Below are 15065 nucleotides of genomic sequence, written 5' to 3'. Positions count from 1 at the left end.
ATGGCTTGCAGCTATTTTACCTGCTTGATAATGATGAAACACGTCCCGTTCTCACCCAACCTCTACACCACTGCATAACACGTTTCACGTAATGATCTCCGTGACCTTCGAGCATGAAGGAATTAAATGCAAACTGGCCTTTTCTTCTTTAGGTTGACGTTGCTGGGGATGGGTCTACATAAAAAAATATCAAAATGAATACCAAATGGTTATGTAGTACATCCCGTTCTCACCCAACCTCTACACCACTGCATAACACGTTTCACGTAATGATCTCCGTGACCTTCGAGCATGAAGGAATGGCGGACTGCCCTTTCCTTTTGCAGGTTGACGTTGCTGGGGATGGGTCTGCAACAACAAATATCAAAATGAATACCAAATGGCTGAGCCTTGCGGCTATTATACCTGCTTGATAATGATGAAACACTTCCCGTTCTCACCCAACCTCTACACCACCGGATTGACAGTTTTACGTAATGACCTCCGTGACCTTCGAAAGTAAAGGACATACAAACTGGCCTTTCCTTCTGCAGGTTGACCTTGCTGGAGATGGGTCTACAAGAAACAATATCAAAATTAATAACAAATGGTTTTGGCTTAAAACGAATGGAATCACGGTGGTTCACGAATGGACTCGGGGTTCGGGCATAATTAAAAAAAGGAGAGTTGATACACAATTCCATGTAGAAAACTGAAAATTTACCCCTATGTACGATGATGAATGCAGTTGGTAACAAATAGTGCACGGCAGTTGCTATCGTGTCGGGGATAAATCGATTGATTATTGCGCCTCTTTTCTCCTTTGATACAACTTTTAATACTCTGGAGCCTTAGTGGTGTAGTACTTTGGAGTCCTGGTGTAGTAAGCTGGAGCATCGTTGGTTGATGTTAAGTAATAAGGCGGCAGTGTTGTGCATTAATATTCACCATACCCAGGAGACATCGGTACACCAGTGGTCGTCACCAGCCATAAACGATACAACAACCAACAGCAGCAGTGCAGCATGACACCATAGTTTACTAGACAATATTAAACATTCAATAATAGCTGGCATATCAACAAATAGAAAAAAAAAACATGAATTCATGCACAATCCCATGTAAAAATACAATATTTACCCATGATTGGTAACTGGTAATGCGACGAAGGATGCAGTTGTTATCGTGTCGCAGGTAATCACTCGACTAATTATTTCGCCTTTTCTCTCCTTTGATACAACTAGACAATAAACAATTGGGAACATTAATATTTAAAAACTGGCATTAGTGGCATATAAAGAAATGAGAAATACAATAGAAATTGATACAAAAACACAACTAACAGAAAATATAAAAATCATGAATGCGAACTAATTACACAATGAAGAATTCAGTTGGTGACAAATACTGCACAGCAGTTGTTGCCCTCTCGGAGATGCTCACTCAACTGATTTCAAACGCCTTTCCTCTCTCCTTTTATATGACTTTTCCTCACCCTGATTCAACTATAAAGCCTTGTGGCTATTGAACCTGCTTGATAATGATGCAACACGTGTCGTCCTCACCCAACCTCTCCCCCGTCGCATGACACGTTTTACTTTAAGATCTCCGTGATCTTCGAGAGTGAAGGAAACGCAAACTGCCCTTTCCTTCTTTAGGTTGACGTTGCTGATGGGAATGGGTCTACAACAACCAATATCAAATGAATACCAAATGGCTAAGTCTTGCGGCTATTGTACCTGCTTGATAATGATGCAAACGTCGAGTTCTCACCCAACCTCTCCACCTCCGCATTGACAGTTTTACACGTAATGTTCCCCGCGATTTTCAAGCGTGAAGGACATGCAAACTGGTCGGCCCGTCTGCAGGTTGAACTCTACCATTGAAAAGAAAATGTCGATGTTTAAAACTTGTATACACCAAATTTAATAGGAAACAAATACATAATTCAATAAACAAAGCGTCCGGTTCTAAACAATTTTTTGGTGGGTCTTAAGCAAGTAATATGCAACCCAATGAGACAAAAAACGATGGTATGTTTTTACGGAAAAGGCATTAGACGATTCAAACAATTTCTAATTTAACAAGTGTATGTGGAATTTATTTTCATCTAGATTACTGACGCAAATCGCGATTATTTAAATTTTATTATTTAAGAGATGTGTAAAAAATTTTTAAGTAGCCAAATAGAATTAATCAACTTTTTCAGAATATTTTGAAGTTGTTTTAGATCTATGGGGTGCCGTTGTACCTTTTTACCAACAAAGAAATATTAAACAATAAATGAAACATTATAATAACTTAAATCAATCGTGAAATTTTATTATAACAAAAAATCTAACATTCATTAAATAATTTAAACATTCATTTAACATTCATTAAATTTTAACATTCATTTAACATTTATTTAACAAACATTAAACACTTAAAACGCCAAAGTAACACTTTGGTAATTCAAATAAAACATAAAAAATTAAATGTAAAATTAATCAAACGGTCTATCGACTAACATTCGAAAAAACAATCAATCTTTCGGGTAAGCTATTATTAAATAAACCATGTCTTGGCAAACTTAACATTATATCTAACATCATTCGCTATCTAACAGATTAATTAATCGCGAGAAATTAATAAATCATGTTATCAAACATTTTATTTAAAGAAAAATGTAAAGAAAACGGCTATAGTAAACATATACGTATAAAATGTATAATGAAATCAATATATATGCCGTATTAAAAGAACCAATACGGCAAAACCCAATGATGTCCATCACTATAATCCTATAAACTATGGAACGCAAAATGACCCCCTAAAATTGTAGCACTCGACTAGTGCTATTTATTTTTGAAATCACGGCAGAACGAATGGCTATATATCGATTGTTTGCATTTGCAATGCGTTGATATCGATTCATGATCTTTTCCACGAGAAATAGTGGAAAGTATTGCTGTGGAAAGACGAGAGAGGCGGCAGTGGCCGCTACCTTTCGCTATGACCGATCCATTTCATTCCGCCTCGTCCAGCCGGACCAACACCAGCGACTGGAAAAGTCAGCGGACGCTGTCACCCAGCCCGGAGTGTTCCGAAGACAAACGTACTCACAGAAATTCAGCTTTACGGCGCTGGCGACGCGAAAAATAATATTTTCAAATGCTTTGCGGTAGATCTATAGCGCTATCGAAGCGATCTAGTTTAAGTGATCGTAGCGCAATTTACTTCACTGCATTATTTACGAAACGCGCAAGCGCTTCGTTAATTTAAATAAAATGTTGCGAAAGGGAAAACGATTTCGGCGATTGGACGAGTAGCTCGCGCCCGTACATGATATTAGCGCTTGTCACGGGTCCGTTCGCTATCTTAGCGCTAATCGTCGCCCGTCAACTGTTTAGACGGCTCGCTGAGCCCGGCTGAGCCAAAAATGTCAAATTGTTCGCGCTGGATCTAGCGCTATCTAAGCGCGCATTGCGCTAATAATTAATTTAAGATAACTTTCGCGCAATGCGCTAAATTTAGCCCAAATTAATTCATCACATATTAATTTACAAACGCGCACTGATGCTTGCTAAAATCAATATTTTGCACTAGATCTAGCGCTTTGTAATCGCGTATGGCGCTAGTGATTTAGAATATGAATTTATAATACGCGGTGTTACACGCAAACACGGACGGACTTCATCCAAACGGATCACGAATTTAGGCGTCTAGCTCGACGTTGTTCAAGATGCTCATCGTCTCAATATAAACTTGCCAAATTCGAGTGCAACACCGATTATTCTAAAATCTATTCTTATTTAATTATATATTATGAGAAGAACGCGAACATGAACTCTTACGCCTTAATTTAAATTTTATGTAATGCGCATTAAGTAGGCCTAGCGCTAAATATTAAATATTTTAGCGCTTGCGCGTTTCGTAAATTATGTTATAAAAGGAATTGCGCTAAATTTAGCGCAGGTAGTTTATCACAGGTAAATCACTAGCGCCATACGCGCTTGAAAAGCGCTAGATATATAGCGCAAAATATTTATTTTAGCAAGTTATTTGCGTTTGTAAATTATGTAATATAAACAGTGGAGGGGCGCGACGATTAGCGCTTAAATAGCGGGCGGGCCAGCGATAAGCGCTGAAAAAACGGGCGGGCTCATCATGTTACTCGTCTGACCCAGTCGCCGCAGTCAGCCGCAGTCGTTTCCCTTCGCATTAAATAAAAAAAAAATATTTTTGAGCGACGCGCATTCAGTAGCGTTATTTAAGCGCTTGTGAGTTTTTTAATTATGTGATTATAAATAAAACGGAATAAAACGCTCAAACATGCGCTTATCGTGTAAGAATCTCCCGTTTGTAGTACTGGATACAAACTGGCTATAAAGGGGGTGAAGGTGAAGCATGCAGTTAGATTTTTTACCGCCGGCTGCATTTTAAACAAATTTCCAGTTTTATATCATGAAGCTTACAGAAATAATTATAAATTAATCGATATTTCTGGCCGCCAGATGGATCTTAACAAATGGGGAGGGCGGGCAAAAAAAAATAGAACTTATGGTTGCAATTTTTTTTTAAATTCAACTAATGAATGACAGATAGATGAAAAGTTTAACAACGAACACACTTTAAATTTAGCATTTCATTTAATGTCACATTCGGTCACATTTTATTGTAGATTAAATTCGTCATTGATCTAATATCGGTGTTAGATGCTAAGTTACACCCGGTTACACCGTTACAGCACTCTTGATCATTTTTTTGGATTTGTGTTTCATTATTACTGTTTATTAGATGGAAGATTCATGTTAGATTGTAGGTTTGATTGAAGATTCATGTTAGATTATAGGTTTGATTGAAGATTCATGTTAGATTATAGGTTTGATTGAAGATTCATGTTAGATTATAGGTTTGTTGGTAAAAAGGTACAACGGCACCCCATATAGATCACCAGAAAATCTTAACTAAACCAACAACAGTGATCTAAAACATTTCCCTAATATGATATATATTGCACAATCAATATAAATAAATAACCAGAACCTCTTTGTGGCTATTGATTCCTTAGCTTAAAAAAAAACTAGACAAATGCTATCAATTATGTTAAGGATTAAACTGAAATAGCAACAAAACTATACCTTTATCCGTCATCAGATGTTTTTTGTTTCCCTCTTTCTGGCAGAAGCAGATGGGCAGAAACTGCAGAGAATGGCAACCCATAGAATTTCACTACTTGACCACTGCATCAGAAGTACCAATAACTGAGAGGAACGAGCAGTTTGGGCACATGCAGTTTGAATCCACAACTTTAGGACATAAAGTTGAAGTTTTGTGGTTGAAGTTGTGAGTAATGGGAAATATTCAGCACTTGGTTTGAACAGTAGGAATGTCCATTCTCCACTGACATAACACTTTGATGAGACAACAGGTTTTCTTGGCTTCTTGCACACATCATGTAGAAATAAGAAAAGTGGAACAAAACGATGAGTGTAAATCATAAACAACTGTTTATAATAACTAATAATTAATAACTAGGTTCATGCCTTTGAATTGAAAAGAATAATTTTGAATTGCCTTTGAATTGAATAAGAAGTATTTGGAGTTCGCAATTTTTTTTTAGAGTATCAGACTTCAAACCCACACCAATAAATCGTCTGCTCAGAGAGCAGACGTTGCCAATCAACTGGAAAGCGGCGTTGCCAATTTATGCAACTCCGCTTACTGGCTTACTCGACCACGGACCACCATAAAAAAAATCAATTCAAAGATAAAGAAGTACAGCAGATAAATTAAACCACCAGTTATGGATGTAGCTAATGTTTTGTATTTCCCCAGAATCATCCAACGAATTTTAAATTGAAGCTTGCGGTTAAAAAAAATGAGTCGCGGTGACACGTGAGCCTTACTTCTTACTTGTTTTTCCTTGTCTGTATACTTGCAACTGCAAATATTATTCGTATTGAAAATCGTGAAAGGAGGTTACAACCGCAATCCATCGGGGGATTCGTGGTAATATTAGATTACTGTTTTTCGAAAATACACTTTTTTACTCTCTTCATACGATTGATGAGAGTTAATCGTTTGAATCATCATCAAGTCGTGCCCATGGGTGGCTATAGCTCTAGCGTGTATTAATAATAATAAGTACATATTAGTAGTCGGTTAAAACAAACACCATTATCTTAGCTTGCCAACAACCAATTGAACGTACGCGCGCATCAAAAGTCAAACTGATATAACTGTCAAATCGTTTTTCAGAGTTAGAATTCTCTGTTCTAATTTTGGTAACATTTTATCACCGGCGTAAACTTCTTTAAAGTTAGATAAACTCGAGAAAAATAAAATGGTGCAGAACGAAAAAATAGAAAAAGGGAGCTTGATTTCTAGGCAGTTGGGTCGATTACATCCATATTGAGATAACCGTCAACATCATTGAGCTCCTTGGAGTAAAACTTGGCAGAGACAGTTTTCTGTCCAGCTTTGGCAGCCGTCATTTTAACAACAACACGGGCCTCCTTGCCTGGCGCCACTTTGTTGGGCACGCTAACTTTATGAGGCACGCCTAGACCAGCTCCTTCGATGACGAATTTAGCGCCATTCAATTCCTTCGGAAGAGGATTAATTATAGAAACAGTCACGTCAAACTGCTCTCCCAGCGGAACTTCTTTAGGAGCCTATTGAAATAGATTCATAAATTTTTACCGAGATATGCTTTTGTTTAAGAGATAATCTTACCTTGATAGCAATGTCAGGCTTACGAACGCGGAAGTCATCCTGTGAGAAGAACTCAAACTCGGTTTCTTTGACGTTGGCCAAGCAGGCAATATTGAAGGCACATTGGTCACTAAGTTCAGGAGCGTATTCGTCGTAGGAAACGGGAAGAGTAATATTTTGGGCGGTTCCGGCTTTGATGGTTCGTTGAAAGACTTCTTTTTTGATCACGCTCTTCAGTTTTCCAGTGTACAGCACCGAGTCAACGCGTAGGGTAACTTCTACGGTGTAGTCCTTTGAGCGATTACGATTTGCTACAGTCACGACGGCACTGCAGGGTGCCAGTTAAACAAAGTTGTTTTATTATGCAATAAAAATTACAAAAGCAGTTTAAACAAACCTGAAAGGGGATCCAATAACGATGTCGTCACGCAGCTGGAAATCGAAACGCACATCCTCTAAAGCCTCATTGAGGTAATATCGACTATACAAGTGTCCACACTGTCGAAGGGCTTTCAAAACTACTTCTCTCTCTTCGGCCGAGTCTAAAGGAAACAGAATGATGGAACAAAATTTCATTATTGAGTTCTAATTTTGAATTAGATAGGGACACTTACTGTCTTTGTGCTTGTATTGATCTGTCACGTCTTCGCGTTGAAACTTTCCAACAGCTTTAGTACTGATAAACAGGCCAATTCTACGCAAAACGAAAAACTCAATTAGACATTCTAATAACACGTTGTTTTAATTAAAAGAAAATTTACTCGTCAGTTCTCTTGTCAATGAGCTTCAATGGCTGGCCATTTCCTTTGAATTTCCAGTAAACTTTGTCAGCATTGACTTCAGCAAAATGAAACGCGGTATCGAAGGCCTTTTTCACTTCGCCACGCTTTACAGCTGCCACCGATGTCGGGCCGCATCTGTAGATTAGATAAATATTTTCTCAACATCTGTACAAATATTTGTATAATTAAAATTTACCTGTAGACGCCATCACTTTCTTCCTGTGGCGTAGCGTCAATAGCTTGCCATCCTCCGTAGTTTCCGGGTTCCAGATCTGGTCTCTGCATCCATACTTCGTTCCAGACGTGGAAATTCCAGATTGAATCGGAATTGAGCTCCTCTACCACTTTGCCGTCATCGCCAATGAATGTATCAATAGTCAGCCCACCGTGGGTGTCGTGAGCCGAGGAGAAATTGGTGATGGAACGAGCAGGGATGCCAAGAGCGCGGCAAACTAAATCAAAATTCAAGAAGGAATATTATTCCAGCTGTCTCATCATGTTTACCTAGGCTGTTATTTAAAAACAAAATGTACCGCTCGTAGTCACGCCGGAAAAGACCCAGCACTGGCCAAACTTGACTGGCGATTTTGTTGCCCAGTATTTTTGTAAAATCAACATAGATCCTTGCCATTTTGTGGGTTCAGTACCACCTGCATAATCATTGGACCAGTTGCCCATCAACACACCGTCATCATCCGATGAATTCACCTACAAAATCAAAAGAAATGTTTTCTTCATTTAAACTGTTCAAACACTAGCACACAAAAAATTTTTAAAAGTTTACCGCAGCAGAAATAGCACGAACGACACGAATCGGATCTTTGAAAGATAAACAACAAAAGAAGTGTTAAGTTATTTTGTCAATGTGTAAACTGTTAGTTTTGGCGTTAGAGGGTGTAGCTAGAATGTATTTACCGGCTCTTCCGGCAATGGTTAGTTTGCCAACGTTGCTCAGCAAATAAACGCAACACTCCAGGATGTCCTTTTCAAATTGTGCAAAGTTCCAGGCACACGGACGCATGCGGTTATGGCTTCCACGCCATATGAGTCCCGAATCCGCCATGACATATTCTTTCTTCCATTCTTCATCTTCCATGTATACGAGGTCCTCTATAATACAGTAACATATAATTATGTCTCTCAGAATTCGTGAGTCACGTTTCCAACAGGCGACGAAGAATATTTCAACATTTACCTCGACACCACGGGTTGAAGATAAGGTAGATTCTCGACGGCAAAGAATATGACAGTGAAGTGCTTGTGGGAATAAATTTGGTGTCGACATCCAACTTCCAGACGCCGACGACGCTTGTTGCCAGGGTACAGACCTATAAAGTGCACGAGGGAAAGGCTAGAAGGTCGAACCAACGTTTGTCATAATAATCACGACATACTTGCACTTTAATAGAGAGTTGGCTAGAGGCTACAAGTCTAGCCCACCAGCCTCCAGCGGGCAACGAACTGCTATTATCGTTCAGCACGGGGATAGCGATAGTCGTACCATTACTCGGACTCGGCATTTTCGCATCTTCAAACAAAGGAAAGAATTTGAATAAAAAATAAATCAAGATGTCTCATATGCAAAAATCGTCGAGACGGGTCTCCCGCATACCGGCGACGGTGAAAATCAAGGAAACGGCGTCTGTGGCCGGATCAAAGTTGCGGTTAAATTTCAATACAAGATTGAAAGGTTGGCCTCGGCGAACTACGAGATTGGCGTCGACTGGTCGCTCCATCATTTCATAGTCGAACGTATGATGGTCCTTGCCATTTTCGGCAATAAGGATATCCACCGAATCCACTTTTAGCGCAGCTTTTCCTGCTTCATCTGTCGGTTGGGAAAACAAGGAGAATTATTTATTTTTCCACGCTTCGATAGGGATACCAATGATAAATGTGACGGCTTTCGAGAAGAGGGGGAAAAAACGTAGCGTGGATCACGTCTTGAACTCTATTTTTACCGGGGGCAGTCTAGACAAACCCGACGAACTTAACTGACGTGTTTTATTTTGAGACGGGTTCTTAACAGTTTGTGTTAAGACGTTTGACAGTTTATTTCTCCCTCCTTTCTGTTATCAAATAACAATTTTGGCTTGGAATCTGAAACTGCGTCTTTTCACAAGAATTCTGATAATAATTTACATTTGATGTGGAAACGCGAAGGAAAAATTTATTTTATCTAGCCTCGCAACACGATATCTTTTTTTGGTAAACCTTGTGAGACAGATATGTCGCAACATGAACCGGTAGTCAACATATTTATTATAAAGAAAACTTTTCAAATAAAACTGGTTCTGTAAACAACCGCATATAACTTAAGTTGGCTGAGTATTATTACCCACTTATTTAACTCGCTAAAGCGCACAGTAATATCTACGGTACTTGACGAATGGCGAGTCGACTTATGCAAACACGCATAAAAATGTTCCGTGATAATTTTTATTTTAGTTTTAGTTTTAAAAATGTTCATCTCGCTTATCCACAATCAGCAGGGAGGAAAAACAAATCTATGTTGTGGTTTCGAGAATCGCAAGTTAATCGGTCATTCGTTGACTTTCTTTGGCGTGCTAGCCATTAACATTGACCAAAAGAAAAGACAAGACAAGAGAAAAGACTAATGCTTACCGACTGGACGTCTAGGTGGTCTTGGCAGCCTTATTCTCGACATTTCTGGGCTCTCAGAGTTGGGCAGGTTTTCGTGAGGGTTTACAGTCGGCGGTTGATTGGAGTCGACTGGCTCTCCACTACCCGGGGCAACAGGTTGTAGTTCGTTCATTTCTCCGGAGGTAGTTGGCTGCACAGCAGTGGCGCCATCGTGGCCGCGGCCGTTGTCATGGCCATCGATGCTGTAGGTGCGGCACTTGCAGCAGCTGGTAAACACTGCTGTAGCACGAGATGTTCTGCCAGACGAATTTCGATTGCCCATTGCAATCGGTGGTTTGGAATTCTCTTTTCTTTTCTTATGTCAATCGTCCTTACTCGACGCTGGTAGTGACAGGTTTTAACTGATTCGTGATCAAGTGCGTTTACTCTCTTATAGAGAGCAAAATAAAACGGATGGAGTTACACGCTTCCGACGACGAGTACACTTCCGGGATCCTAGCACTGAATCTAGCCCTTTCGAAACGTCGTTTCGGTTTGTCGTTTCAGAAGAGTTTACTTAACGTCCGGTCAAAATAAATGAGGTCGCGCGGGAACACTACGTCACCGATTTTAATCCTGCTGTGCCTTAATAAGGCAACGCATTCACAAGAAATCAACGAAACAATGGCAGCGATTATTTGGTGAAAGAGATTCCTAGGTTATAGAGAGAGAGAAAGGAATCTTGAAGACGGCTCTAACCCGCCTGCTGAGGCTGGGTCCGCTGGCTACACTGATGCAACCTAGGGGTTGCTGATGCTTGGCTCGACGGAACGTACGACAGCTCTTTCTGTGAACGAACGGTGAGACTAGAGGTTGGCTCTGTTTCGTATTTTTTTAAAGGAAAGGCGAAACACACACACATGGCTGTTTGCGAGAGCATGTGGCTGCACAAACGAGAAGACGGATAGACGAAAGCCCAAATATATTCAGACAATGCAGTCAAAAAGAAAAGAAAATCTCTCGCAACCAAAGAAGTGAGAGAACTCAACAACCTATGGTAAGAAAAACGTCTGCTTCTGCATCTCATTTGAATAATAAGAATCCGGTACCTAACCGCCCAGAAATTCGGAAAAGAAAACAAAAAAAAGAATCTCGTAAGCATGTAGTATATACTGCTACACGTAATAAGCACGAAGGCATCCCGCAAACATTGAAAGTGACGTCACACTATCGTTCATCACGCCTCAGGATGAAAGAAAAGAATTAACAAACAAAAAAAAAAAATCTTCCGCACCCGATTTTTTCCGCCTGTCTACAGTTGTTTAAATTATTTTCCTTGAATGTTCCTTCTAGCACTTTGGTATAAACTTCCTTTGGTTAGCAATCCTTCAGCCGTCAAGAATTCACGATCTCTGTTTGCTTTTTGGGTAAACAATAATCTATTTACGTTATCTGCACGACAGTTTAGTGCCCTAGAGTGGACGCTAAAACGCATTGGATTAAAACAAGAAATATTTGTCATCGGCCGAAACACTTATCTAATGCACGCGCGGACCTCAAACACGGACAGAGGTGTAGAATAGCAGGCTTAAATTACAGTCAGCTTCTTGACCTTGGGACTTTTTTTTAAATTATAAGGCTCGAACGAAAAGCTAAAAAAGAGAAAAACACGGGCCCCCATCGACACATGCATACGGCGGCGAATTCGGCTCGGATAACGCCGACAGGGATAAAATTTCGGTAATGACCAAATCCCACCAGACGAGACAAGAATGTATAAAGAAAAAAAAAATTTTGAATGCTGCGTAATACTTACCAAAAATGGGCGAGCTGCTGTAGCAGATAATCAAAGTCTTTATGAAAGTTTGGCTTTGACCAAAAGTATCCTGTCTACAACCTATAATACACGACAGAGTAGAAAATAAATGGTAAAGCATGTAAATCAATCAATAGCTGTGTGGAAGCTGAAAACCTTTATATAGTTATTTTAACTTGAGGGTCGAGAATTTGTCTGCGAGACAAGGATGAAAATACGAATTGTTTGGCACAAGAAAAATCTGGTATCTTGAAAAATCCTTGCCAAAGGCATCGTTCCGTTAACTACTGCTTTGCGGACCGCAAGCGTGAATCTGCCCGGTATCGAATGTCGAACTTTTACTTCGCCCAAGGGTCGCCTGCATTAAAAAACACTTGAGGGTTGTCTTGATTTTATAATGTGCAGCACCGAGACGCTACACGAGAGATAAAGATGGAGTGGAAACTGTTCAAATACGTGCGTAGGTAGGTGGATCACCTCTCAATGGTTGCTTTTGAATATTTGAGTTTATGGAAATTTTACTTAAAACCTTTAGAACTACGTACCGCAGGTTTTTTTTATCCATTTGTTTGATATGGTTGAGTAGGAATTCAGGAACTTGACATTAGGTTTGAGATCGATGATAGTGAATAGTCCCCTGGCAATACTGGCGAAATATTTTTCATTTAAACATTGTCCGGAATTTCCAATCTTCAAATCGCGAAATGATTGAAAGTTTTCTGTTTACTTGCTCGACATTTTTTGGATCGGAATCAGGAAGTATGTCCAGCAAGAGTCATCTGGGAATAGTAAAACGTAATTTAGTGTAGATGCCTCTTCAAAGTTTATTATTGGCTAGTATCAACCAAGGAGCATCAATTGGACGAGCTCCAGCTATTCCAATGAAGGACTTAAGGAACGGTCAATTCAAGGACGAAAAAGGTTTGTTTGGCAACAAAGTTTAGTTGGAATCGACATAACGTTTGCTTTCAAACAATTCCAAATTAGGATGTGTTTTTTTTTAATCTTCTTCAGAATTAAATTACAATTAAATTTGAATTACCGTATATGATGGTGGAAAATTTGTTGTTGCCCGCCAGCCAACATTTTTGAATGAACTCGTCATGGGGTGTTTCTAAGAAACTATTTTCTTCATGAAATTCCAAAACTTCCTTCACGCCCCAGAATTTTTAAGTATCGAGGCCATATTCCAACGGAAATTATGTCAATTAAAACATTGTTTGTTTTTTCTCTTCTCGGTTTCGCTTGAATGTCCGTACGTCTAAACTAAACATTGGGGAAAAAATGTGAGAACATAAACTATTATCCATCGTCACTCCGGTCTCACATGACAACTGGATAAAGTGAACACGAAAAGTTATTTACAGAATAAACCCAAAGGAGAAACTTGCATGGCTATCAAACAAGCTCGATTTCTTCGGCACTCAACCGCTGTCAACAAATTTGAAAAAGTTATTTTCACCATAGAAAACTCAAAACTTTAAAAAAAGACCGATTTTTTTAAATATTATCTTAGATAAATCAGCTCTTTAAATAAGAAAATACTTCTGTTTAAAACTCCCTAAGTTTTTTGGCCAGCAAAACTGTTCATACATCACATCCAAAATTCTGATCATGCACTTTTTAATAAGTCTTTTTTTTTACATCTGTCATCATCATTGAATTTCAATCAGTAGTCTCAGTTTTTTTTGCCATATGAGAGTTTTATAACCATATGAATAATAAATTATTGCGACATCAAAATTCTGGGGAATCAGAACAAGAAAGTCTAGACTTGATGTGTCTGCTGCTGGTTTTTCCAAAAAGCATAATTAGGATAGTGGTTAGAAAAGGGGAAGTTCATGTGATTTCATCACTCACTACAGTTTGGCAGATGTTGTTCAACTTGCTCAATAAGTGAGAGTCAGCAGTCTAACTGAGACTGAAATGCTGGGCATGTGCATAGATTATGTTGCACGTTTCAATTGCCGAAGACTTAAGTGATTTAAATTTGTTGATCAAGGAACTAACTAATTCAGCCAAAAAATGTATGGTGGCACTAAATTAATCACTATAGTGACATGATCCAATATTCGTGTTTACAACTTGCAATAAAATTTTGAAAATACGAACGGGTTGTGTCTGCTGGGAGTGATGAAATAATTTTACGTCATACCATGTGTAACATTTTATGACAATATCACTTTACACGAGACGTCATTTTTTCACCAGTAGGGTCTCACGCCGTTCAAAATAACTGTCGAACCGAAATACGCTAATACCTGTTGATTTGACCAATTTGACAGTGGTGCTAATAACATTATTACGCGTTTATTTCGCGATTGAAGTAATTGTCTCTGTAATTATTCTTTGCAGATAAAATCAAATCAGATGAAAAAAAGGCCTTAATTTTTACTGAAATCTACAAGTCTATAAACAGCAATTTGTTAAAAATTGTAATACTCATTAGAGAAACATCTCCTCCTCTTACTTTACATTTAGCACTTTGGCGAACTTGTGACTGCTTGCAAAGTTATATAATATTTAATCAATCAAATTGAGGATTCGCTACAGCTCCGCTGCTTGTCGCCAGGTAAATAGGTTAATTGTTAATACAGAATCATCTGGATTAATTTATTCTATTAATTCCTAGAACGATAAAATACTAAGATATTTAACACACGTTTCTTCTCATTTCGTTTTTTTTATTTCTCAAAAAGAGGAGTAAAAGGTAGAGATGGCGCATGGATAAATAAGTAAAGGTAAGAAAGATGAAGCTAAAAATCAGTTTTCCCTGAAATCACACGTACTTTAACAGCGCAAATAGTTTTGCACCATTTTTTAAGAATATCGTCTTTGTATTTCACTGATATATCCAATTAAATACAGAGCCTTATTTTTAAGGCTGCACAGGGAAGTACGCTTATGCCAGTTAAACTTATTTTAAATGTTCTTGACATCGTCAACCAGTATGGGAATGATTTTGAATGATTTTGATGGGACAGCATTCAGGCCAATATATCACACATAAAAGAGCGTTACTTGACACTGATTCATTCACCGAAATGTGTACCACAGTTGACTGATTCACGAAGAAAAAAAAAATGATTTAATAAGGCTTTTAGATGAGTTGAAATACTCAAACGACAATTAAATCATAATTAGCTAGCCTTAGGAAAGTGAACCGTTAGTCGATGTCTAGAGAGTTTGTCTCTCCGAGAAAAAGT

At 38.7% G+C, this 15065-nt stretch overlaps 1 protein-coding gene and 1 long non-coding RNA gene across 4 annotated transcripts; both read right to left on the bottom strand.

The window, feature by feature from the left end:
- Window positions 1-127: 127 nt before the first annotated feature.
- On the bottom strand, window positions 128-5580 carry LOC124329261. 2 transcript variants are annotated; one of them, XR_006916693.1, is made up of 7 exons: window positions 5103-5580; window positions 1719-1855; window positions 1323-1662; window positions 1120-1219; window positions 704-1020; window positions 239-348; window positions 128-174 (listed from the first exon to the last, which is right to left on the bottom strand). It is a non-coding gene; the product is annotated as an uncharacterized LOC124329261 (long non-coding RNA). The 2 variants fall into 2 exon arrangements; XR_006916694.1 differs by having other exon boundaries at window positions 152-174; window positions 234-348; window positions 1358-1662.
- Window positions 5581-6078: 498 nt separating this feature from the next.
- Window positions 6079-13104, bottom strand: LOC124329032 (annulin-like). 2 transcript variants are annotated; one of them, XM_046787959.1, is made up of 17 exons: window positions 12902-13103; window positions 12587-12638; window positions 12405-12505; window positions 12016-12217; window positions 10086-11940; window positions 9073-9288; window positions 8855-8988; window positions 8656-8788; window positions 8376-8570; window positions 8245-8279; window positions 7994-8168; window positions 7657-7912; window positions 7440-7595; window positions 7293-7372; window positions 7076-7220; window positions 6700-7006; window positions 6079-6638 (listed from the first exon to the last, which is right to left on the bottom strand). In XM_046787959.1, exons 5-17 carry the CDS (start codon window positions 10384-10386, stop codon window positions 6348-6350), a joined length of 2424 nt encoding a protein of 807 aa, XP_046643915.1. In that variant the 5' UTR covers window positions 10387-11940; window positions 12016-12217; window positions 12405-12505; window positions 12587-12638; window positions 12902-13103; the 3' UTR covers window positions 6079-6347. The 2 variants fall into 2 exon arrangements, with proteins under 2 accessions (XP_046643915.1, XP_046643914.1); XM_046787958.1 differs by having other exon boundaries at window positions 12405-12638; window positions 12902-13104.
- Between the last annotated feature and the right edge of the window lie 1961 nt (window positions 13105-15065).

The sequence above is a fragment of the Daphnia pulicaria genome, chromosome 3 (assembly GCF_021234035.1).
Source record: "Daphnia pulicaria isolate SC F1-1A chromosome 3, SC_F0-13Bv2, whole genome shotgun sequence".
NCBI classification, from domain to species: domain Eukaryota; kingdom Metazoa; phylum Arthropoda; class Branchiopoda; order Diplostraca; family Daphniidae; genus Daphnia; species Daphnia pulicaria.
Note: the sequence above shows the minus strand (reverse complement) of the source record. Positions and strands in the feature narration are given on the sequence as shown.